The sequence below is a fragment of the Rhamphochromis longiceps genome, linkage group LG3 (genome assembly GCF_057381845.1).
Source record: "Rhamphochromis longiceps isolate RC_006_pf linkage group LG3, R_longiceps_female_GT1.1, whole genome shotgun sequence".
Lineage (NCBI taxonomy): Eukaryota > Metazoa > Chordata > Actinopteri > Cichliformes > Cichlidae > Rhamphochromis > Rhamphochromis longiceps.
Window position 1 is genome coordinate 19,333,867 of NC_140559.1, and position 25,433 is coordinate 19,359,299.

At 42.3% G+C, this 25,433-nt stretch overlaps 1 protein-coding gene across 7 annotated transcripts in view; it reads right to left on the bottom strand.

The window, feature by feature from the left end:
* Positions 1 to 53: 53 nt before the first annotated feature.
* The window catches only part of LOC146673298 (uncharacterized), a 32,642-nt gene continuing 7,262 nt past the window's right edge, over positions 54 to 25,433 (bottom strand). For 2 of the 7 annotated variants that reach the window (XM_085401722.1, XM_085401723.1), the window contains exons 2-3: positions 3,989 to 4,091; positions 2,276 to 3,542 (exon numbers count right to left, since the gene is read on the bottom strand). In XM_085401722.1, the coding sequence (XP_085257848.1) occupies positions 2,427 to 3,542; positions 3,989 to 4,006 (1,134 nt within the window). In that variant the 5' untranslated portion in view covers positions 4,007 to 4,091 and the 3' untranslated portion in view covers positions 2,276 to 2,426. The other 5 variants (XM_085401725.1, XM_085401721.1, XM_085401719.1 and 2 more) reach the window with 5 other exon arrangements.

Sequence of the window (25,433 nt, forward strand, 5' to 3'; positions counted from 1 at the left end):
GTTCTTTCCCTAATTAAATAAAGGTTACACAGCATCACTGCTCCATCTTCTGGAAAAAAAAGGTATTACATGGAAATACAGCCCAAAACCAGTTCAGCTTGAGTTTCTTTTTTCTGGACATAAAGGCAAGGCAAGGCAAGGCAAGGCAAGTTTATTTGTATAGCACAATTCAACAACAAGGTGATTCAAAGTGCTTTACAGAGACATTAGAAACAAAAACAAATAAAAAGCATGATTTAAAATTGATTAAAACAAGCAAATAAACTAACTAACTAATTAACAAACAAACAAACAAACAAACAAACAAACAAACAAACAAACACAGTATATAAAATCAAAACAGATAAAATCAGAACAGTAGATAAAATCAGTAGTTAAATGTAAGTTTTGAAATTTAAGCTTAAAAGTGTGGATTTGGTGCTTTATTCAAATGCAGCTGAGAACAGGTGAGTCTTCAACCTGGATTTAAATAAACTGAGTGTTTCAGCTGATCTGAGGCTTTCTGGGAGTTTGTTCCAGATATAAGGAGCATAAAAGCTGAATGCAGCTTCTCCGTGTCTGGTTCTGACTCTGGGAACTGATAAATTTCATAATAAAGTGTTGTTTCAAAGCTGGTGAACAGATTTAGTTCATTTTGGAAGTTTTAAGAGCAACTGCTGTGAAAATATTTGCTTGTTTTGGGAGAAAAGGATTTAAGAGAAGATTTTACCACAGCAAGAGTTTAAATATGAATGAAGGATTGAAATTTAACTGAGGTGAAACATGCAATGAATACATAAAAAATAAGTTAATTTTGGAAAAGCTAAAAAAGTTCAAATAAAAGAAATGATTTACATATCCATATTTGATTTTTGATAGAATACCAGTTTGTTTAAAAAAAAGAAAGAAAAGACATTCCTATAACTTTAATAGTACAACTACTAAACACTACTGTGTCCTAAGGGAACAAAGGTTAAAATGTAACAGGGATAACATTTTAGAGAATTAAAATCCCTCAAAGGAAAAAACAAACTTGTTATGCATATCTATACATGCAGCTTCCTAAATGTAACATTCAGGATTATTCACTGCAGGTCCAGAAATCAGAGCTACCTCATCAGATCCAAGTGTGACATCAGCTGACACTCTTTACAGGAGATTCCATCTGAACTCTGTGGAGCCTGATCTCAAGGTTTTTAAGTCTGAGCCTGAAACCAGAAGAGGATCTTTCTCTCTCTTCAGATTCATTGTGATCCAGTGATTTCAGTCCTGCATGATCAGGCTGATGTTTGCACAGAGCAGATAATGAAGTGAAGGTTTTTGCACATTGGTAACAGTGAAACAGTTTATTTACAGCGTGGGATCGTTTGTGTTCGGAGTATGAACTGAGATTCCTGAAGCTCTTGTCACACTGGTCACAGCTGAAGTTCACTTCCATGTGTGTACGTTCATGTTTGTTACGATGACCTGATTGTGAGAAGCTTTTGTCACAGTGTCTGCACTTGTATGGTGTCTCTCCTGTGTGGATTCCCTTATGCTTTTTCATTGAGCTCACGTGCAGTGGTGAAGGATGACCCACACTAGTCACAGATGTGCTTTTTGAACACACTGTGGAAGAGTTCATGTATTTTTAATGTACTTGGTGTGTGGAAGCCTCTCCCACATTCTTTGCAGTAGTTCATTTGTCTCCAGTGTGGCTACGTTGATGTGGATTTAGGTCCAGTTGATGATTGGAAGTTTTTCCACAAAGCTTACAAAGAAACGCTTTCCCACCACCACAGTGACGACAGGGCTGAGAACTGGATCCATCTGTGTTGCTCTGCTTTATTTATTTTTATCCTGAATGTCGCCTGAAACAAAGAGCATCTCTGCCAACGTCCAATTACTTTTACTGTTTACATTATAAGACTGAGCTTACTGAACAAAAATGACTCTTCAATTTTCCAAACAATTCATTCAGTATAACTCCGTAAGTTTACTGATCAGACTTGTTCCAAACAGTCAGGTTAAAAATACAGGATAAAAAGGTAAATACATCCTCACAGTAACTGCACTTGTAGAGTTACTTTCTGGTGTGGATCTGTTGGTGTTTATTCAGCTGATGTGGAGCTTTAAAAGTCTTCTCACACAGGTCACATTTATAAGGTCTCTCCTCAGTGTGGCTAAACATGTGTTGTTGTAACTGTGCATCTGTTGTAAACAGTTTCCCACACTGATCACAGCAGGAAACATCATTTTCAGTGTGAATCCGTAGGTGACTATTTCGGTAGTGTTTGTCGCTGAAACTTTTTCCACAAAAGTCGCAGCTGTACGCCTTAATTCCAGAGTGGGTAACTAGATGCTTCTGTAAGTTTCGACTTTGAGCAAAAGCTTTACCACACAACTCACAGTAGTGTGCTTTAACTACAATGTGGATGAGTTGGTGTTTTTTTTTTTAAGCCCAAATGCTACGTAAAAGACTTTCCACACAAGTCACAGCTGTACGTTTTAACTCCACTGTGGATGATTTGGTGTGTTTTTAAGCTTCCAGCGTGGGTAAAAGACTTTCCACACAAGTCGCAGCTGTAAGGTTTAAATCCACTGTGGATGATTTGGTGTGTTTTTAAGCTTCCAGCCCGGGTAAAAGACTTTCCACACAAGTCGCAGCTGTAAGGTTTAACTCCACTGTGGATGAGTTGGTGTGTTTTTAAGCTTTCAGCCCGGGTAAAAGACTTTCCACACAAGTCGCAGCTGTAAGGTTTAACTCCACTGTGGATGAGTTGGTGTGTTTTTAAGCTTCCAGCGTGGGTAAAAGACTTTCCACACAAGTCGCAGCTGTAAGGTTTAACTCCACTGTGGATGATTTGGTGTTTTTTTAAGTCTCCAGCCTGGGTAAAATCCTTTCCACACAAGTCGCAGCTGTAAGGTTTAAATCCACTGTGGATGAGTTGGTGTTTTTTTAAGTTTCCAGCCTGGGTAAAAGACTTTCCACACAAGTCGCAGCTGTAAGGTTTAACTCCACTGTGGATGAGTTGGTGTTTTTTTAAGTCTCCAGCCTGGGTAAAAGACTTTCCACACAAGTCGCAGCTGTAAGGTTTAACTCCACTGTGGATGAGTTGGTGTGTTTTTAAGCTTTCAGCCCGGGTAAAAGACTTTCCACAGATGTCGCAGCTGTAAGGTTTAAATCCACTGTGGATGATTTGGTGTTTTTTTAAGTCTCCAGCCTGGGTAAAAGACTGTCCACACAAGTCGCAGCTGTATGGTTTAAATCCACTGTGGATGAGTTGGTGTGTTTTTAAGTGTCCAGCCTGGGTAAAAGACTTTCCACACAAGTCGCAGCTGTAAGGTTTAACTCCACTGTGGATGAGTTGGTGTGTTTTTAAGCTTTCAGCCCGGGTAAAAGACTTTCCACACAAGTCGCAACTGTAAGGTTTAAATCCACTGTGGATGAGTTGGTGTCTTTTCAAGTCTCCACCCCGGCTAAAATCCTTCCCACACTCATCACAGCTGTAGGTTTTCTCTCCTTTTCTTCTGTGAGGTTTGTCGGCCTCCTGGGAGCGCTGACTTCTCGCTCCATGTTGGTCCTGCAGTGACAGAGATACAAACAGAGGCAGTGAGTGAAATGCAGTCGTGGAACAAACTGTAACTCCGTCTATTAGCGGAATCAAACATGTCAACAAACACATTGTAGGTGTGTTTCCACCACCTTCTGGTCATAGTATCACATTTGAATGATGTGCTACAATGACAGTTGTAATGAAAAATACATATTGAAGAAATATTGATAAGTGGAGAAAATATTTTACTCATAAAAAATTGAATCAATTTTTGATATTGTTGTTTCAATGTGTGCCGATAAAAATTATGTTTGTATCTTCTTGTAACATCTGAGTTTTTTGGTTGTGAATGTAGATTCTGTGTATATATGGAGGAGCCCGGGATGGAAAAGATAAAGCTGCTGTTAACATGTTTTTAAAAACCAACAAGCTGTGCAGTTTCAATAACAGTGTAACTGTGATATTTTTCTCACCTTCTGTGTTGAAGTCATTTTTTCCTCTGTAGTGGCTGAGCTGAGTCCAAATGGCTGAAATTGTTCCTCTGTTGCTCCACCAGACTCTTCTCCTGTTACTCAGCTGGGACACAAAAAGTATATGTATTTTATCCCTGATAAAAAAAAAAAGCAGAGCAAATAAACATGACTAAACTCCTCAGTGACAACAATACCTATGAAACTTCAATGTGGAAACTGAGAAGCAGCTACAACAAGAAAGTCATCAGTTGTCACAAGAACCTGAAAGGGAAAAAGCCACTGACCCCCCTGCATATCACTGCCTTTACCCAGTGGATGCTACACCCTGTATATATGGACTTCTATAGATCCACAAGTCCGGCTCACACTCAATGGTAGCAGTACCACCTGAAGCACCTCATTAGATTCCACCTACTCCACCCAGACAACCCACATGGAAAGGATATATATAAATCTTATAAAGTTTGTATCCGTCTTGTGTGAAACTTGTATGAAAAGCATACAAGAGTGAAAACAGATATAAGACCCCTTGAAAATTATATAAATGAAACTTCTATTTTTTGGATACTTACTAAAACAATACATGAAAGTAATGAGAAAGTGGCCACTTTCATGAGTAAATCATATAATTTTTTACTATTTCTTTTCCATATGGGAAGGTAAAGGGTGGTTGTATGTAGGGATGGGTATCGTTTAGGTTTTATCCGATACCAGGGCTGCACGATTAATCGTTAGAAAAATCGCGATCTTGATTCATACTTTTGTGCGATCTCATTTCCAAATGACAACGATTTAAAAAAAAAGAAAAAAAAAGACGACGACTGTACCGCATTTTGATCCAGGACGTAATCTGCATGAAAACAAGCGCTCACTCTTCCTGCTCAACAAATGACAAGGGCGGAGCCTTATACCACGTGATACAGAAGCTGTGCCGTGTGATGCTAAAATTAGTAGGGAAAAAACATCGGAGAGCACGTCAGGGAAGACAAGAAAGTGACAGGAGAAAATCCATCCCGGTCAACCACCCAAACATCAATAACGGGAACCTTATACAGCGCTTCCCTATACCCGTCGAACTCCCGCAGGCACAAAGAAATTACAGAGGCCATTACTTATCACCTGACCAAAGATATGGCTCCCATCAACACTGTGCAAAATGAGAGATTTAGGAAAATGATCAACGCCCTAGACAAACGCTACACAGTGCTGTCCCGCAACTATTTTTCTATTGTTGCACTACCTGCTCTATACACGCAGTGTCGAGCAACGGTGGAGACGGAATTTCAAGCAGTACAACATTTTGCGGCAACATTTTGCGAGACATTTGTTGTTTTTATGTTTATATATTGTTTTTATGTTCAGTCTCAACTGTTACGAAGTTGATGTGCAGTTAATAAGTGCAATAAATATTTATATTGGAAAAGAAAATCGTGAGAGAATCGTGATCTCAATTCTAAGGAAAAAAAATTGTGATTCTCATTTTATGCAGAATCGTGCAGCCCTATCCGATACCAGTACCAAACTGGTACTTTTGAAACTGTACCAGTGCTTAAACAGTACTCAAACTGGTGCTTAAAGAATGGAGAACACAAAATTGGTCCAAAACCCTCTCATGTTCAGCTGTTTTTTTTGTAGAAAGATAACAATGTTAGCCTTTTCTGCAGCCATAGGGCATATATGGTATCACTCTTGGCTAGAAGCAGTGCTTAAACAATGGAAAAAGGCAAGGCAAGGCAAGTTTATTTGTATAGCACAATTCAACAACAAGGTGATTCAAAGTGCTTTACAGAGACATTAGAAACAAGAACAAATAAAAAGCATGATTTAAAATTGATTAAAACAAGCAAATAAACTAACTAACTAATTAACAAACAAACAAACAAACAAACAAACAAACAAACAAACAAACAACAGTATATAAAATCAAAACAGATAAAATCAGAACAGTAGATAAAATCAGTAGTTAAATGTAAGTTTTGAAATTTAAGCTTAAAGTGTGGATTTGGTGCTTTATTCAAATGCAGCTGAGAACAGGTGAGTCTTCGACCTGGATTTAAATAAACTGAGTGTTTCAGCTGATCTGAGGCTTTCTGGGAGTTTGTTCCAGATATAAGGAGCATAAAAGCTGAATGCAGCTTCTCTGTGTCTGGTTCTGATTCTGGGAACTGATAAAAGACCGGATCCAGATGACCTGAGGGAGCTGGATGGTTCATACTGGGTCAGGAGGTCATTGATGTATTTTGGTCCTAAACCATTCAGAGCTTTATAGGCCAGCATCAGGACTTTAAAGTCTATCCTCTGACGGACAGGCAGCCAGTGTAAAGACCTCAGAGCTGGACTGATGTGGTCCACTTTTTTGGTCTTAGTGAGGACTCGAGCAGCAGAGTTCTGAATGAGCTGTAGTTGTCTGACTGATTTTTTAGGTAGACCTGTAAAGATGCTGTTACAGTAATCAAGCCTACTAAAGATGAATGCATGGACTAGTTTTTCCAGGTCCTGGTGAGACATCAGATCTTTTATCCTTGATATATTCTTGAGGTGATAGTAAGCTGACTTTGTTATTGTCTTAATGTGTTTTTCTAAGTTTAGGTCTGCATCCATCACTACACCCAAATTTCTCGCCTGGTTTGTGGTTTTTAGATGTATAGATTGAAGTTCTCTGGTGACCTGTAATCGTTTTTCTTTGGCGCCAAAGACTATTACCTCAGTTTTGTTTTTGTTTAGCTGGAGAAAATTGTGGCACAACCAGTCATTGATTTCCTCAATGCATTTACCAAGAGCCTGTACAGGGCCTCGGTCTCCTGGTGACATTGTGATATATATTTGTGTGTCATCTGCATAGCTGTGATAGTTTATTTTGTTGTTCTTTATAATCTGTGCCAGTGGGAGCATGTAGATGTTAAACAGAAGGGGTCCCAAGATGGAACCTTGGGGAACTCCACATGTGATACTTGTCTGCTCAGATGTGAAGTTACCTATTGATACAAAGTATTTCCTGTTTTCTACGTATGTTTTGAACCAGTTTAGTACAGTTCCTGAAAGACCTGTCCAGTTCTCCAGTCGTTTGAGTAATATGTTGTGGTCAACTGTATCAAATGCTGCACTGAGATCCAGTAAAACTAAGACTGACATTTTTCCACTGTCTGTATTCAGACATATGTCATTGAACACTTTGGTCAGAGCGGTTTCAGTGCTGTGATTCTGTCTAAAACCTGACTGGAAGGCATCGTAGCAATTATTCTGTTTTAAGAAGTAACTGAGCTGTTGAGAAACTGCTTTTTCAATGATCTTACTTAAAAACGGGAGATTTGAGATCGGCCTGTAGTTGTTCATTTGTGTCTTGTCAAGATTGTCCTTTTTCAGTATAGGTTTGATTACAGCAGTTTTTAGTGATTCTGGAAACACACCTGATAATAAAGAAAAGTTGACGATCTGTAACAGGTCTGACTCTAAAGTCTTTGAGACCTTTTTGAAAAAACTTGTTGGCAGGACATCTAAACAGCAGGAGGAGGAGTTCAGTTGACCTAAGATGTCCTCCAGGTCTTTGCTGTTAATAGGTTGAAACTGTTTCATGGTGTTTAAACAGTTTTTTGGTGGACACAGTACATATCCTGGATCTGCTGTTGATGTACCAATTGCTTGTCTAATTTTTTGGATTTTTTCAGTGAAGAATTTGGCAAAGTCATTGCAGGCCATGGTCGAATGAAGTTCAGCTGCCACTGACACAGGGGGGTTTGTTAGCCTGTCAACTGTAGAAAATAAGACCCGAGCATTATGGCTGTTTTTAGTGATGATGTCAGAGAAGTAGGACCTCCTTGCATTCCTCAGTTGTAAATTATAATTGTGAAGTTTCTCTTTATAAATGTCATAATGAACCTGGAGGTTTGTTTTTCTCCATCTGCGCTCAGCTTTCCTACACTCTCTTTTTTCATTTTTCACCAGTGTGGAGTTTCTCCATGGAGACTTTTTCCTTCCAGAGATAACCTTCACCTTAATGGGAGCAATAGTGTCCATTACATTTAACATGTTAGCATTGAAGCTATTGACGAGCTCATTGACTGACCCTCTGGACAGGTCAGGTGTTAATGGGAAGACCTGGTTAAAAATTGCACTACTGTGTTCAGTTATACACCGTTTTGTGATCACTGTTGTTGATATATTTGTGTGGGCTGAGATTTTACTTTCAAAGAAAACATAGTAATGATCAGACACGCCCACATCAGACACAGTAACCTTTGAAATGCTCAGGCCTTTGGAGATCAGTAGGTCAAGAGTGTGTCCTCTATTATGTGTGGCCTCTGTTACATGCTGAGTCAGCCCAAAGTTGCCCAGAGTGTTACTCAGGTCTTTAGTCCCTTTGTCCTGAGGGTTGTCCACATGGATGTTAAAATCCCCAACAATAATTACACAGTCAAAATCAACACAGATCACAGACAGCAGTTCACTGAGGTCATTAAAAAAGTCTGTGCAGTATTTGGGAGGCCTGTAAACATTAAGAAACACAACTTTGGATGGGGCCTTCAGCTGTAAAGCCACATATTCAAAAGACTGAAAACTTCCAGGAGATAGCTGCTTACATTGAAATGATTCATTAAATAAGCCAGCAACCCCTCCTCCTCTCCTGCTCACCCTGACCTCACTGATAAAACTGTAGTTAGGAGGGGTCATCTCGATGAGAACAGCTCCACTGTTACTTTGGTCCAACCAAGTTTCAGTTAAAAACATAAAATCAAGGCTGTGCTCAGTGATTAAATCATTAATTAAAAATGTTTTCCCAGCTAGAGATCTAATGTTTAATAAAGCCAACTTAAGTGTTTTAGAGGTATTACTTGTCCCCTCGTGTTTGGGAGCAGTCTGTGGCACACAAGGTATGTTTACTATGTTTAAAGATCTTTTAGAGTGCAGCTCTCTGTGTTTTGACCAGGCCACATGTCTCCTGTCACCTAAAAGTACAGAAATTTTAAAACCTTCTAGTAAACAGGGTCCCAGCTTCTCCTGGGAAAAGTCATCACTGCCATAATCCTCGCAGCCCGGACCCTCCACACATCACACATCAGACTGCGGAGACAGGGCATGAAGAGGAACTAAGGGGGGCGAGGCTGGGCAATGTGACTTCGATTGCTCTGTTGAGGGTGGGGCTCGATGGCGAACCTTTGGCCGCTCTGGTGGGGGGTTTATGGGGGACAAAAAGGGATTGGGACGGGGGGTAGATCTGAGCCCAGCATTGACCCGCTCCATCATCTCCTCAGTGAATTTCAGGTGTGGGGAGGAGGGAGAAAGGGAGGGGGAGGAGGGTGATGGCCTGTCAGGGGTTTGGGGGACTGGGGAAGGTCGTGGTCCCTTGTCCTGGTCGTTGGTGTTGTTGAGAGAGTTGGAGGCAAATAGGGACCCCTCTTCTTGCCTTAGATGTCTCTCCTTTCTGAGGCTCTTCCTCAGATGCCATGGATGTCTCTCCTTTCTGAGGCTCTTCCCGGGTGGGGGCAAATGGAGCTCCTCCTCAAGGTTTCTGCTGGGCTTTGTCTGTTCTTGGAGTACTGTTTGTTCCTCTTTATGAGATAACTCCTCGTTTATCTCAGCCTTGGCACCAAGCACAGATGGATGACGTATGGAATAAAACAAGTTGGAGGTGAACAGTTTCACCCCTGACTTGTTAAAATTAAATCCATTTGCTTTGAACAGATGCCTGCGTTCCCAAAAAATATTAAAGTTGTCGATAAAATGCACTGAGTGGTCAGCACATGCTGATATAAGCCATTTATTCAGTGTAAACAACCTGCTGAATCTCTCGTCTCCTCCTCTGACCGGCGGTACAGGTCCACTGATGAATACAGCTGCATTCAGAGAGTTTACAGTATTTAGTAATCCAGTAAAGTCCCGTTTCAGAACCTCCGACTGTTGTTTGGACACATCGTTTGACCCTGTATGCAGAACAATGTTTGTCACAGTTGGATATTCATCTGCAATTTGAAGAATTCTCTCCTTCAGGTTGTTGACCATATCGTTAGGAAAGCAGAGGACTTTAGTGTTCTTACCGCACATCCTTTGTACATCCTTTACGGCAGAGTCACCCACAATCAGAGTTTCAGGCCTAGCCTTTAGCTTTCCCTGTGGCCTTTCACTTTTCAACAGATTTTCAGACCTTATTTCGCTGCTTTTAGATGGATGGTTGTCCGATATAGATCCAGGGTCCTTTGATAGTGGAGCAAATCTGTTCTGCAGTTTCACATTCAGTTGTTTTGGAGGTTTGTTGTTAACCTTCCTATTCACGGTTGTCCAGTCCTGTTTCCTCCCGTATACAGGGGTAGAAGAGCTTCTCTGTCTCGTAGGAAGTGAAGGCCAGTCGGTTTCAGAGATTTCAGCTCGCTGTGCCCTGCCTGTGATACGTCCTCCCCCTTCCAGGAGACATGATTTATGTCTTGGTTTTGCACCAAGACAGTCTAAGGGGGGATTATCACTTGAGGATTTATAATAATGCACAGAGTCTACTTTCTTGGTCATGTTATCTGTGCTCCTTAGCTGTGTACTAGCTTGCTCATCGCCATTGTTTTGAATCAAAGGCAAGGTTGTTTCATTTCCACACAGTCCATTTACCTCCACGTTTACTTCTAAGTGATGAATTTTTGTCTCCAGTACTGCAATCTTCTGCAGGAGGCTGTGGTAGTCATCTGTGGAGAGGGAAGGCATCTTGTTGCTAGTTAGCCTAGCGGTTAGCACCTTTCCAGGCTATTGAGGCTGCTCGGTGCCCAGACGCTGTAATCAGGCTTCAGCTGTGTCTAGGCCACAGACACACAGAGCGCTGAGGACAAGGTAACCATAAAATGTTGCTGTTTCTGTTAAGAACACTCTAGTCCTAATGATCTATAAGTGTCCAGAAGTTATCGCAGGTAAGCTCACACGGAAAAAAGGGAAAAAAGGGAAAAAATCAGCATAAAAATCAATAAAAATCAATATAAGAAGCAAAGCATTCAAGAGCAAAGAGATGAAGCGTCCACACTCACAAAGGGGAGGAGCAAAGTTTGTCCAAAAACCTCTCATGTTTAGCCGTTTCCCATTTTTTCTTTGGTCATTTTAGCCTTTTGGCCAGGGTGAAGGGAGTATCTGCCATCAGACAAGAAGAAAGCCATGTAACTATGACGGTGTTTGCTAGTTCACCTTACATGCATTAATGTAATAACGTGGTTAGCCTACTCAACGTAAATTACACACGAACAACATTAATCTACATATATTGTTACAAATATATGTAAGAACTGAGCCAAATTTAGTAATGCCAACAAAATGAAATAACAATATTTGTATCTTATATATGATACATTCTTCCACAGGAGCTGCTGATCCAGTTCTACACTGCAGTCATTGAGTCTGTCCTGTGCTCCTCCATCACAGTCTGGTATGGAGCAGCCACTAAACAGGACAGGAGCAGACTGCAGCGGACTGTACGGGCAGCAGAAAGGATCATCGGCACCCCCCTGCCCTCCATCCAGGATCTGTACCTCTCAAGAACCAGGAAACGGGCAGGGAAAATCATCACAGACCCCTCACACCCTGGACACAGACTTTTTGATCTGCTGCCCTCTGGCAGACGGTACAGAAGCCTGCAGACCAGGACCACCCGACACAGGAACAGTTTATTCCCCTCGCCATCTCCCTTCTTAACAGTTGACCTGTCACACTGCTCCCACTGCCAGACTGCAGCTGCACCTTATGTACATTTTGTAGTATTCATTCCACCTCATTCATTTCTGTATTTTATGTATATAAGTTTAGGTTCGTTATTTATAGTTGGTTTACACAGCTTTGTGTATGTATGTGTATATATAGACACGTGTGTGTGTGTGTGTGTGTGTGTGTGTGTGTGTGTGTGTGTGTGTGTGTGTGTGTGTGTGTGTGTGTGTGTGTGTGTGAGATTTACATTGCTGTGCTTGAGAGCCACCATCTACTGAAACCAAATTCCCTGTATGTGTCTGCACATATACTTGGCCAATAAACACTATTCCGATTCAGATGCATCTATATATACACTGTCAAAGATACTTGTCTTTGAGTGAAGATTTAAGGTGATAGGACATAAATAAATGCAACTTGAATCTTTACTGAAGCTCAGTATTTGACACAGAGTTCAAGTTCAATGCTGTAATAACTAATAATGATTAATATAATAATAACTGTAATATTGGCAGTATAATATTTACATCACCAACATGAGATGATTTTAGTCTCATGAACAACATTAGCTAATTGTTATTTACTAGCTAATCTTAAAATGACTGTTCAGGACAGAAATGAAGCCCAACAATCATGTTTTTACAGTCCCGCGGTCTCAGCTTTAGATACTCAACAAATCAAACAAAGCTCATAAAAAAATAAACAGATGAACAAAAACTGTTTCTCTTCCATTTCAAACAATGCTGTATGAAACGTTTCAGCGGTTAGTATCAAAAAACAAGTTACCAGGTTTGACAGGCTCATGCCCACTCACGTCAGACCACTGGCTTGTGCCTGTCCGTTCGACAACCTCGGACCGTCCAAACCTCTAACTTCCACCCCAATACCACAGGACGAGCCCCCAAGCTGTTACGAGTTCAAAATTGGGGATGGAGACAAGAGAAAAAACCACAATAACAACACTGGTCCGGCCGGGTTAAGTCAAACGATGATTTTAATGATCTACCTGTTGAATTATTTCCAAAGTGTGCCAAATTGGACATGATTAAATTAAAAGTCTACTCACTGAAATTACTGGTAGAGGGTCTGTTTTGATTTTGATGAGGATCCGCGTGTGTCTAATGCAGTTAAAGTCGGTTAAGAGTATTTAATGAAGTTGAAAAAGTATGAAAGAAATGCTGGGTTAGAGTCCCAAGAAATTGAGTTAAAGGCTCAAGTAGTTTGGTAGGGAATTGGTCATGTTGTTGGTTAAAGTCCAAATTGGTTATAAGTGTGGACCTGTGTGATTATAAGTGAGGGAAAGGCTCCATTGACCTCTAGGTTGCACTTGCCTTAGTCAGACTCTTGTTTTAGGGTGTTGACTGTTGTTTCAAAGTGTTATAAATTATTATAGGACGGCAGTCGGAAACTGCTAAGAAGCGCATAGCCCGGAGGTTACGCTCCCTCCTGGCCATGGACGCGCGGTCTTGACCTGTCGGCGAACAGGGTTAGTTCAGTTTGGCTTATCTGTGGGGTACAGGGCATCATGGAATAAGCTAGGAGTTAGAGTCTCCTCACCATTTGAAACGGTGTGATGTGCTTTTTTGGACACAGTTAAATTGAGTTAGGAACTTTAGAAATTAGGCCATAGGTTGTTCTGGAGGAAACAGATACTGGTTAATTGATTACAAAAAAGTTAGACTTTCTTCGGTTGGACCCGTTAACTTAAATTTGTCGAAATTTGTTAGGTGCTAAATCTGTCAGGCCTGTCAGTGATTGTAAATATAAGACGTCTTTGTAATATAAAATAACAGAGCTTTGTGTGAGACTGTGTGTGGCGTGCAGCTGCAGCGCTGCGAGCTATTTTTAGACTGTGTGTGAACATGCAAATGAGGTGGCTGCTGTGAAGCGCACAGAGGAGTTTTGCTTGCTGTTTAGCGTGTTATTGAGTTTTATAATTATGATTTGTAAATAATGATACATGCCTGTAATTAAAACGCTGATTTTGCTGATTATAATATTACAAATAAGGTTTTGAATGACTAGGGTGAATGTTTGATGTTTGGCTGGGTTTTGATATAGAAGAGACAAATCATGTATGATTTAGACCGGCACTTCAGCCGGCAGAGTAAGATTGTGATGAAAATGATATTAAATAAATCTCTTAGTGTGTTGATACAGGTGGCTATGGGCCTGGACCAACTGCCCCCACAAGCACAGCGGCCGAAGCACAATTATAGTAATGGAAACCACACTCAGCAAGAATCAGCAGCTGTGGAAAAGACAGCAGCTAGCAGAGAATTAAAGGAGAAATTAAGAGAAGTTTTTAACACATAAAATTGGGGCCAACAGACTTGTGGAAGTTGGGAAGGTGTCCGGAGCATCACAACAAAAGGTGAAACAAAAACACACACAAGCAGAGTAATGTGAGAGAGGCACGTGCTAGAGGAATGCCTCGTTTGAAAAAAAAAAAAAAAGAAAAAAAAAAAAGTTAAATTAACCCACCTACAAACGCACACACGTGCAATGAAGAAACAGCTTAAATTCATGAACACGTGAAGATTTTCCAGCAAGTTTAAAGCAGCGAAACTTAACATACACCTGTTGTTAAATAATAAAGTTTATCCACTACTAACAAATAAACTCTCTGGGTTGCAGGACAACAACTTAACTTCAAAAAAGACACTGGCCCAACCCGGGGTAGCGGTCATGTCCGGTTGGGGGCTCTTTTCTGACCGTTTCCTCGTGGCTGCGTGCAGCGGGGCTAGGGGAGGGTTTGTGCTGACTAGGGCTGCCACAAACGACTATTTTGATAGTCGACTAGTCACCGATTATTTTTGCGATTAGTCGACTAATCAGATCATCATCCATTGGACGTAAAACGTACAGCAGCATCTGCTCTTATATAACTATCATTAGCTTACAGCTTTAAGTGTTTAAGGTATGTGCTAACTAAAAATAAAGACAAGATGATAGTTTATTAAATTTTAATGAAATTTGCAGATTGTTTCGGGGAAGTTTAATAAACTCCTTGCTATCTAAAATCTAACAGGACACCGGAGTATATTCTCAGCATCTCACACTTCTGATAATCAGCTGTCTGCTTGAGGTTTATTCAGCTGTGTAAAAACTATAACTTTAATCGGGCCTCGGGGACTTGGGTCCTGGTTTGTGTGTTGCTGGGGTTGTGGGCAGGTGGGTGCGTGGGGGCCCATCCCTGGCACATGGTGCCGCCGGTGTGTCGAGTCACCTGGGGGGCTCTTCAAATGGTGGGGGAGATTGTCACACCTTGCAGGAGCTTTCCTCCTTCAGCCTCTCCTCAGGAACTCTCTGCAGGAGGAGGAGATACAGGAGAGGTGGAGGAAGATCTCAGCCTGGGCGTCTATCGTCTCATGTAATCTGGAAGATGAGTGGATGGGGGGGGGGTGCAGTTTTCTCTGTGGGTGGGGTTGGGTGGACTGTCCCGGGCTCTGTGGGGCCGGGGGGCGCTGCTGCGCTGGGCCCCGGTCTGGATGGGCCTGGGCCCCCTTTACCTGGCGGGTCGCAGAGTATGGGAGTGCCTACTGGGGTCAGCGGGGGAGCTGGCCCCAGGGAGGGGTCACCTGCCGCTCCCTTCCTTCTCTCCCCATCTCCAGCTGCCTCCCTCTTCCCGCTCCACCACAACCACAGCCTCCCTGCTGCTGCGGAGTCGGGGCGGTCTGCTTCTCCCCGCCGCAGGGAAAAGGGTAACACCACCTGGGTCTGGGTGCAGTTCCCCCCTCCAGGGGCAAGGGTACCTAGACCCGGTTTGTAGAGTACGCTTGGGGAGTGTGATCGTGTATACAGCGTCTCTTTATGTCTGTCTCCACATCGGTTGAGTGTGAAGTGCACATGAGAGCATGAGGGTGGGAATGGATGTTTGTGTCTGTGTGTGCCTGTATGTCTGTGTCTATATGTCAAGTTGGGTATCAGACGCCACCTCTCTGGGGACATCTCAGGCCTCCAAACCTTGGAGGGCCTATCTCCACCCACCACCACTTCCCCTGCCGGTGGCGTACTCCCTCAGGTGTCGGTGCGTTGGTGGTTCTTTGTGTCTGGGGGTGGGCATCCGTGTACACACCGGCTCACTCCTTGGCGGCCGCTTATCGGGGCCTGGAGCCTGGGGCTCGCTCGGACCACTTCGGAGGTGGGGTGCCCCCGGCCTCTCGGCCTGGGGCTCGGTCACTCAGGCACAGCTGGCTGCCAGCGGAGCTCACGGGCACGTCACTGCAACTCCCCTGGCTTCTGCTCCGCGGCTGCTGAATGAGCCCTCATCTGGGACTCTCCTCAGCTCTTACTGGGACAGTGGCGCGGCTGCCCCTCTGTGGGTCTTCCTTGGTCTCTTGTGTTCTGGGGGCCTCTGGATGTCTGGAGTTTTGATCTCCTCCATACCTGCTTGATACCATAAAGGATAGGGCTGTGGCTCCCCACACTCCCTAGCAGATCATTACATGGAGAAACCTTTGGAATGCAAGCATGCTGATCCACACAGGTATGCACACAGGTGTACACATGGGTATTCACAGACGCGGACTACAGCTTTCTTGGCTGCTGCCTCAAAGCACATTGTGCGCTGTCTATCTTGCGTGCTGCACAATATCGTTTATTATTTAGTAACTATTGATATCGATTGCTAGCTAGTTTATTGTGATGGTGCTTTTTTTTTCTTATTATGTTGCTGCAATGCGTCCTGTCATAGAACCCTCCAACGCATAGTGAGGGCTGCAGAGAGGATCATTGGTGTCTCTCTCCCCTCCCTCCAGGACATTTACAGCACCCGTCTCACTAAAAAAGCCCTTTGCATAGCGGCTGATCCCACGCACCCAATGCAAAGCTTCTTCAAGCTGCTGCCGTCAGGGAGGAGACTGCGGAGTCTCCAGGCCAGGACCAGCAGGCTGAAGGACAGCTTCATCCATCAGGCTGTCAGGAAGCTAAAATCCCTCCCGATTCTGCCCCCTCTCCCCTCTCTCCTCCACGGTCTCACTGAACTCTGTCACACACACTCACACACACACACACACACTCTCTGACTCACTCACTGGCCTGCACCAGTTACCAGTCACTTTGTGGAGCATTGGACTGCCATTACCTCATAAGACTTTGTGTTACACTATCTCTTACCGTACATTACTAAATCTCCATTTGCACTATTTGCCTATTTGCACTACTCTGCCTGGTTTGCACTCAATGTCATTTACCCTTATATTGTATATTGTATAGCTTTCTTGTTATATGTAAAATTGTATTATATTATTTAATTTTTTTTACTTTAAAATATTTTACTTGCATTTTTAATCACTCTTATATTTAAATGTTCATTTTCTATTTTATCTAGGGATTGAGAGTAACGAAGTTTCTATTCTCTGCATGTCCTGTACATGTGGCAGAATTGACAATAAAGTTGACTTTGACTTTGACTTTGTGTTCGTTTTGTTTTTTCTCTTTATGCTTGATTACAGGCTGCTTTGTCGGCCCGGAAAGCCGAGGGTGACCTGGACTCCTGCTCTCCCCCCTACCATCTTTGCTCTCTCCTCTACCATCTTTGATGTGACCCTGACCAAATGCTACAGCAGCTGGACCCACAACAACAACCTGAAAATGTCAACAGTGCTGCAGGAAAACGATCTCATGCAGCGGAGACGGAGAGCGTTAAATCCAAGGCCCGTTTCACTACACGGGGAGATTTCCAGACAGCTTCAGCTGACAGAGCTGTGACGAGACGCCCATTAAGCCCAGATGAAAAGTGAGGCCGAGCAAAAGAATGCTGACCTTAACAACTCTGCATTAAAACTGTGCAGGACAGTGACGGACCAACACGGACGTTCGGGCAGCAAAAAGGGCGTGCCAGAGACAGGAGGAGGTCAGGAGGCACCTTGGAATGAACAAAAGCACCAGGAGAAAATAAGCTGAAGGCACAGGTGTCGGGGCTCGGCCAGGAGCTGACCTCTGAGAAGAGCCGAACAGCAAAGCTGTAGAAGGCCGTGGAGCAAAGCAAGGGAAACATCAATGGACTTCATTCTGACTTGTACGGAGAAGACTCTGAGGTTTCTGCCCTCAGTAAGAGCTCAAGGCATCAGAGCAGGAACTGAACATGGCTCAGGAGGAGCTGGCTGATAATCGAACCCATCAGGCTTGGAGTCCCAGACACAGGACTTCGAATCAGGCCGGAGCTTGCTGGAGCAGGAGGTCGCCAAACCTGACGAAAAAGCTCCAACAGCAGGAGCAAGCCCTGAAGGAGCTACAGAAGCAAAAGGGTCAAGTTAAGGAGGAGCGGAACAAGGAGAAGATGCAGGATACTGGAGAAAAGGACTGCCTCAATTGGGGCCAGAACCAGTATGGACAGAACTTTGAGCAGCAGCACCAACGGATGCAAACGGACTGAAAAGGAGGAGGGCAGGACCCCAGGGCACGCTTCAGTGATGAACATAAACACCCACATCTACATGCACTGACTCAGAATGAAGAGAAACACACATATGCACATATGCACTTGTTGATTGAGTGAGAAATGACACACACACACACAAATCGAAATGCTGATTCAATTCACTGAGAAGTGATCCACACACACACGCTGATGCAATGAAGAATGCTTTACTAACAAATGCTGCACATGTAACCCACATAAAAATAAAAAGAACTGCATCTATAACTAAATTGGAATCTTAAATTCCAACCGGAGTGTGTCCGTGAAGGCATCGCGACGCGTCGTGACGCACGCCACGCCGCGAGTCTGCACGTGCCTGTTGTGACCAATCATATTTGCGAGGCACCGATATATGCCTTCCGGGTTGTCGTCTCGAAAAGACGCGGGGGAGAGGCGTTAGCGGATGGAAGCAACAGGTACGTGGGGCGAGCGCTTTTCGCTGTTTACTATCTTGACTTGTTTTTGAATTAATTGTGGATTGCGTTCAACAGTATTTTGATACCGCCGCGGGTAGATGCGTGGGGCTCGTATGTGACATCGCACGTAGTGAATGGTGAGTTGAGCCTGAATGTTTGTTTGTATTTGTAACCTGTATCAGTATGCCAGTGCTATTAGCTGATGGGATAGCTAAGGCTGAGGCCTACTACATTACTACTACTCTCACTTTACGTGGCTGTAGTTTTGTTATTAGAGATTGTTATTTATTTTAATTTATTACAATGGTTGGATATGTATTTGTTGTATATTGGTATTTTCTCATGAACTTTATTGTGTACACTGGAACTAAAGCTAGCTTGGGAAATTTAGATGAATTTTGCTAATAGTGGTCCTGTGATTATAGTGCAGGCTAGTGGTGCCCTGGAGAGACCACAGCGACACCACTACCTTGGATGGCGAGCTAGGCCCAACGAGCCAGAACCCCAGCTACAACTTCCTGCGGTCTGGTAGGAGGCTGCTGCGGCCTACACTCTCCCCCCTGGTTTTCAGTCCCCCAAATCTCACTTTCGAGATCTCAGTCTTGGAATCTCAGTTCTGATCATCACACTTCCAATTTCAACCTGTTACAGACTGTCATACGCGTTGGACTTATATCAATCATGAAATAGCAACTTTATGGACATTGTCTGCCGGGGGTTGGAGGAGGTTGCTGCACCGCTGTGCAGCGGATATTTTACAAGCTTGAATTATGTTTTATCTTTTTCCTGTCTGCAGAATTTATAAATATTGGTATTTGGTAATTGCACTTTATTTTCACTATAAATAATAACTGTAATCACAATATCTGTGGTTGTATGTTTATTGTACTTCACTCACCTCCTAGAGCCGAATCTGATATCTTCTGAATTAGCCCAACTACTCATAACCAACTTAAATTATTTTAGCTTATGTACTTGCTACACACACAAACATCCAAATACGGAGTCTGTTACAACAACAAGAACCCATTGATTGTTTATTGGTTAAATGCATTTCATGCCACCCAGAGGGCATCTGTGTAGATTTAGGGGACAAGGATTAGTGAATGTCCACAAACAATTCACCAAGCCTGTAAAAGAAGGGTGGATGTTTTGTCTTGCTTTGTTTTGTTTTTGCAAGAACAGAAGGATGATAGAGACTAAGGGGGGAGGCTGTAGCTTCACAGGAGTGTGAACTGCAGACTTAACCCTTTGGTTGCTAATTTTGAGTTACTGATGTTTACATTAAGAAAATTGTGTTTTATTAGCTGTATTTCGATTAATGTATCATATTATATGGTTGGGAATGTTAAATGCTAAAGTGAAGAAAAGGTTTGATTTCACTCATAAGTGAGCAGATTATTATTAACCATAGCGGGTCACTGTAAAGAGTCAATCAACTTTTATAGAGATAAAAAACAAAAAACCCTAATAAGCCTAATTCTTAAAGACCCCTCAAATTATTTACTAGATGTTTATTTTTGAAAATTAATAAAAATCTGAGTTTAACAAAACATTTTAAATGTAAATATCAAGCTTACCTTTCTTTCTTCCATAAAATGTGCTTGTGGGCATGCCAGCCATTTTGAAAAGGTGGGAAAAACAATTGGCAAGGCCACACCCACACATGTGATATAATGTTAAAGGTACTGTTGTCCTCTCTAAGAAACATCAGGACTTAGAGGAGTGGCAAGTAGAGTAGGAGAGCTACAAGCAAAAACTAAATGTGTACTACAGTGCGCAAAAATGAATTACTGGGTCAAAAGGGGTTTATGAGGGACATTTATAAAACTAAAAATCCCACAAACTTTAAAGTGCACTTGAAAAGCTCACACAAGAAGGTTAACCTAGCTTACCTTGAAGAGCTCATCAGGGGGAGCACACTCCCCCTCCTTGAAGAGCTCCCCCACTTAACCAGCATCCCCAGAAAACAGCTAACCCCAGATAAGGCAGCGTGATGCATCCCGAGACAACAGGACTGGGACATCTAAATAAATGTGTGAGTCAATCGCCTTCAAAAAGGTTATCAATTCATTTGAACTAAAATTAGGAACACCCGGTGCTGCAAGAGTTAATAGTCTCAATACCCAAGGATAAGCGGAAGAGCATGATTGATATAATGGAACTAGGATTTGGTTACACTTAATTTTTGCAAAACACAACTAAAACTATAACTGAAACTAATCAAAACTAAACTCAAATTAAGGACTTTCTGAAAATAAAAACTAGACTAAACTAGCAAAGAATTGGTAAAAAAAAAAAACTAATTACGACTGGTATAAAATTGAAAATCTGGAGTCGAAACTAAATAAAACTGAAAACTAATGAAAATGGCAAAACGATTAAAACCCCGGTGCAGAGATTGGCAAATCTGACCAGGAAATGTTATAAAATGAATTGTCGGAACAGTCAGCGTTAAAGTCACCTTTGACAGTCCAGACTAAGATGGCGTTGAACATCTTCAGGGCGGAAAAGGGTTGGTGTGACCAAGGTGTGGTTTGGCTTGTTGTATGTATATTTTGAGATGATGTGGCTCTGGAGGGACCAGTTACCAGGGCATGGAAGGAGGACAGACTCATTAAATGAGGAGAAGGAATTTCCTGGGATTGGAGATCCTCTGGGTGAGTGGTTGACTGAGAGCATGTATAAAATAAAAGTTATCTGTTGTTATTGATTGGTAATAGATTGATAATTGGCCACATTTACAGCTGTATTGACTTGTTGTGGACGTAGTCGACTTCAGGTTTAAGCACTCTAATCAACAGGTTGAAAATAGTGATATTAAAGGAAGAGTATGCAGCGCCACCCTGTCAGACGCCAGTGACGGTGGGGCTCACTGATGAATCAGGTGAGCTGGATTCATGGCTGATTCAAAACTAAGATTCCCCTGCTGTGGTCAGTAAGGGGAAGACAGGGGGAAATAGAATTTAAAAGAGGCATTTATAAACGTTTATGTGCCAAGTTAAATGGGATAAAAGGGGATGTTTTTACGCTTATCTTGGCATCAGCTTTATTATTGCATCAGAATCATATAACAAGCATTGCATTAAACATTTATTGAAGTTTTTGACATTGTACTAACGTTTGTCTTCCAGTGATTGTTATAACCGCAGGTTAATCTTCTATTCTTAATCGTATATTCACAGGTGTCAGGATAATCATGTGATCTTCTATTGCAGGTGTAACCATGATCATTTTTATACATATTGCAGTTTGTTGCTCATTATAGAGTTGTGCACAAGTTAATAAGGGTTAAAAGCTACAGTCAGCGCGATGTTTGGCTGATCTATGGTGTGGAGTGACTTCGAGCATGGAAGGCTGCACGTGCTTACATAACACTGATATCATGTTATTCTTTGTGATCTTTTATTCAATTATATCTTTAAGTCAAGTTTTAAATAGTGGTAGTTAATTAAATGACATTCATTTAAGATCATATTCTTGGGTCAGAGCATCACACGCAGATCAACTTAACAACCTGGGAGACCTTGTAGCTGCAATATTGTGTCTCCATATGGGACAGTAGGCGGAAGCAAACACATGATTTTTGGGGGGCAAAGGTGAGGATTAAAAAAAAAACGGCTAATTTGTTTTTGATGTCTTCTCTTAATATGAGTGGTTTTAGTAATCTTCAGACACACCTTGCAAATGTGCTTATAATGAGTTTGCACTCGGCCTTTTGAAGGTCATAAGCTTTGTTCGGCGTGATGGTCCGGACTGATAAAGTGTAGGAAATGCCTTGAGTGCAGAGGGCTAAATGCAAACACGCTTACACACATAGGATATGATTAGAATAAGTCCCTGGGACATTCTGAATATTCTAAACCAATTCTGAATCACTAGAAGGTCAGTAGATAACAACATTAGATTATTAGGGTTAGGAAGAGAGGTGTTTTGGTTTTCTGTCTCTTACAGAAAAAGGAACAGACACCAGATGAGGTCACAGAGATGCGAGGATCCTCCGCAGCAGAGACAGACACAGTGACTGCCGAGACACCAACTGGGTCCAAGTGTCATGGCGTTTGGGCTCCAGCTAGTCACCTCAAAAGGATGGATCCCATAAACACAGCAATAACCATGAAGGGGTTGGCGGAAATCCAGGAACACCAGACCAACGAGGTTCGAGAGGCTCTGCTATTGTTGGAATAATTGTTTTTCTTACATTTGAACTGCGCAAACACAGAGGTCATCTCACCTATGGTTCGCTCATCAGGGGGACAAAGGACCTCAGGAGTGAGAAGAGATGAACCCGGCCACACTGGGTTATAGGGTGTTGGTGAGCTCATTATTCTAATGACCTCATCAGGGGGAATTGTTAGATTATAATATTATTTTATGCCATGTTATACCCTTAATTAAAGATTATGAATTATGTAGTTTTAGTTTGCATTATTCTCCTGAATTAGAAGAAGCTGATAACTATTGCATTAGTTAAACTGATTTGCATTACATTAGACTGCTGATTTATTGTGGATAAATGATATTGTTTTATGATGTTATCAGAAATACTGTTTGCAGAAAGGCATCGCCTTATTTGTCTGATTAGAAGAGAACGGAACATGCTGGAGTTTTCTGCCCCATCTCAGCAGGAGCAGATAAACGGGGAGCCAAGGTCGTAGCTTAGGCGCCGTGTGAGAGAAAAGCATGTGAATGTTTAGGCTTTTATGATAAGGTGGGGGCACCAGAGGCTATAAGAGTTTGATCAATGCTCCACCATTTTGAGATCTGAGGCTGTCTGCGTACAGTGTCCATCTCCCACATGTGTGATCATTAAAATCATCGTTTGACTTAACCCGGCCGGACCAGTGTTGTTATTGTGGTTTTTTCTCTTGTCTCCATCCCCAATTTTGAACTCGTAACACTGGTGGCAAGTGGCATCTTGGCGGCTGCACGCTTGACTTTTCTCAGTTCATGGGCAGTTATTTTGCGCCTTGGTTTTTCCACACGCTTCTTGCGACCCTGTTGACTATTTTGAATGAACCGCTTGATTGTTCGATGATCACGCTTCAGAAGCTCTGCAATTTTGAGACTGCTGCATCCCTCTGCAAGATATCTCACTGTTTTTGACTTTTCTGAGCCTGTCAAGTCCTTCTTTTGACCCAGTTTGCCAAAGACAAGGACATTGCCTAATAATTATGCACACCTGATATAGGGTGTTGATGTCATTAGACCACACCCCTTCTCATTACAGAGATGCACATCACCTAATATGCTTAATTGGTAGTAGGCTTTCGAGCCTATACAGCTTGGAGTAAGACAACATGCATGAAGAGGATGATGTGGACAAAATACTCATTTGCCTAAATTCTGCACTCCCTGTATAGCTTTAGAAAAATTTGCATAAGAAGCACTTGCAGCAACAAAAACATAATATTCCAAACTTGCAGCAACAAAAAGATAATATTCCAGAAACACGCTTTGCCGATGTTCATAACACTTCTTACGTTGGCATATACATCAGTGCAAATTATTGCATGTCCGCCATTACCTGCCCGAAACCGGAAGTGACGTCATTTTTGTGGGCCTTATAAGCCTATGTTGATGTTCATAAAAGTCATGTGCATATTACTATTGTACAACACTTTGGTCTACCAGGTGTGTTTTTAAAGTGCTATATAAATAAATGATGATGATGATGATGATGATGATGATGATGTTTGACTTCATGCTTTTCCGTATTGTTTCTGGGATCCTTAGAACTGAAATTACACTGTTGGAAATATTATAATGCATCAAAATAAACTATTTATTTTCATTTTTCCTGTAGTATATAAAAGGACTGTTACAGATGAACTTGGATACTAGGATATGTATCCTGTGTCACTAAAAATACATTTTATTTTAGTTTTATACATTGATTAATGACCTGTGACCATGGGTCATTGTAGCATCACAGGGAAGGTTGAAGCCGTCCACTGCACCTGTATGGCCGGAGTTGCGGAGACCTGCAGCCATGTCGCTGCTCTTCTGTTTAATGTAGAAGCAACAGTGCGGATCTGTGGCACAAGGACTGTTACAGATGAACTTGGATACTGGGTTTTGCTGGGTAATATGATCAAGATACAATCAGAGGTTGGCCATAAGATGGACTTTTCCTCTTCAGCTGCCCAAAAAAGGCTCTTGATCAAAACATAAACAGACCATCCGTATGGAAAGGTAAAACTAGCCGTCCTCAAAAAAAGTAAAATCCTACCTGCTACTGTGGAAGAGTTGTCACCGCCATAGGGCTTTGGAGCGTGATGTCACGGGGGTGGGCGTGGAAAGGATTTTGGCCTGATGCGCCATTTTCCGGGTCCAAACAAAGTGCAAGCGAAAAAGGAGCGAAGGCACACACAACAGCCATGGTTCGTACTTGCTGTGTTGCCGGCTGTGGAATAAGCTTAAAAAGGGTTTGTCTTTTTTATTCTTTCCCAACCTGGAAGCATCATGAGGGAGCTTATATGGCGGACCTTACAAAACGAAGGCGTCTAGCCTGGATAGCAGCCATGAGACGGCTTGATATCCAGTTTGCTCTCCAGATATCTGTTGGTGTGCTCCAGACATTTTTACTCCGGCAAGTTCTGTATGTTCATAACACTCTTTATAGCTTAATAATATTATCGTTGGGGTTCTTGGAGGTTATAGAAATTGCAAATGTAACCCATATCAACTACTCCCTGTCACATGACCCATGTCAGCTGATTTGAGGCCCCTCTTCTGATTGGCTCCTTCCACGTCGCGGCAACTCTGAAAACCGGCTGTGAAGGGATACTTCCGGGTTCGACTCCTGCTGTGGCTGTGAGCTTATGGCATTTAGAACGGCGTTGGAAAACAAAGCGTTTTCTCCTCAATTCATCTGTAACCTCATTTCACCTCAGCGGTAAATGTCCTTAATATCTTTCAACCTTTGGTTGTCAGTAAC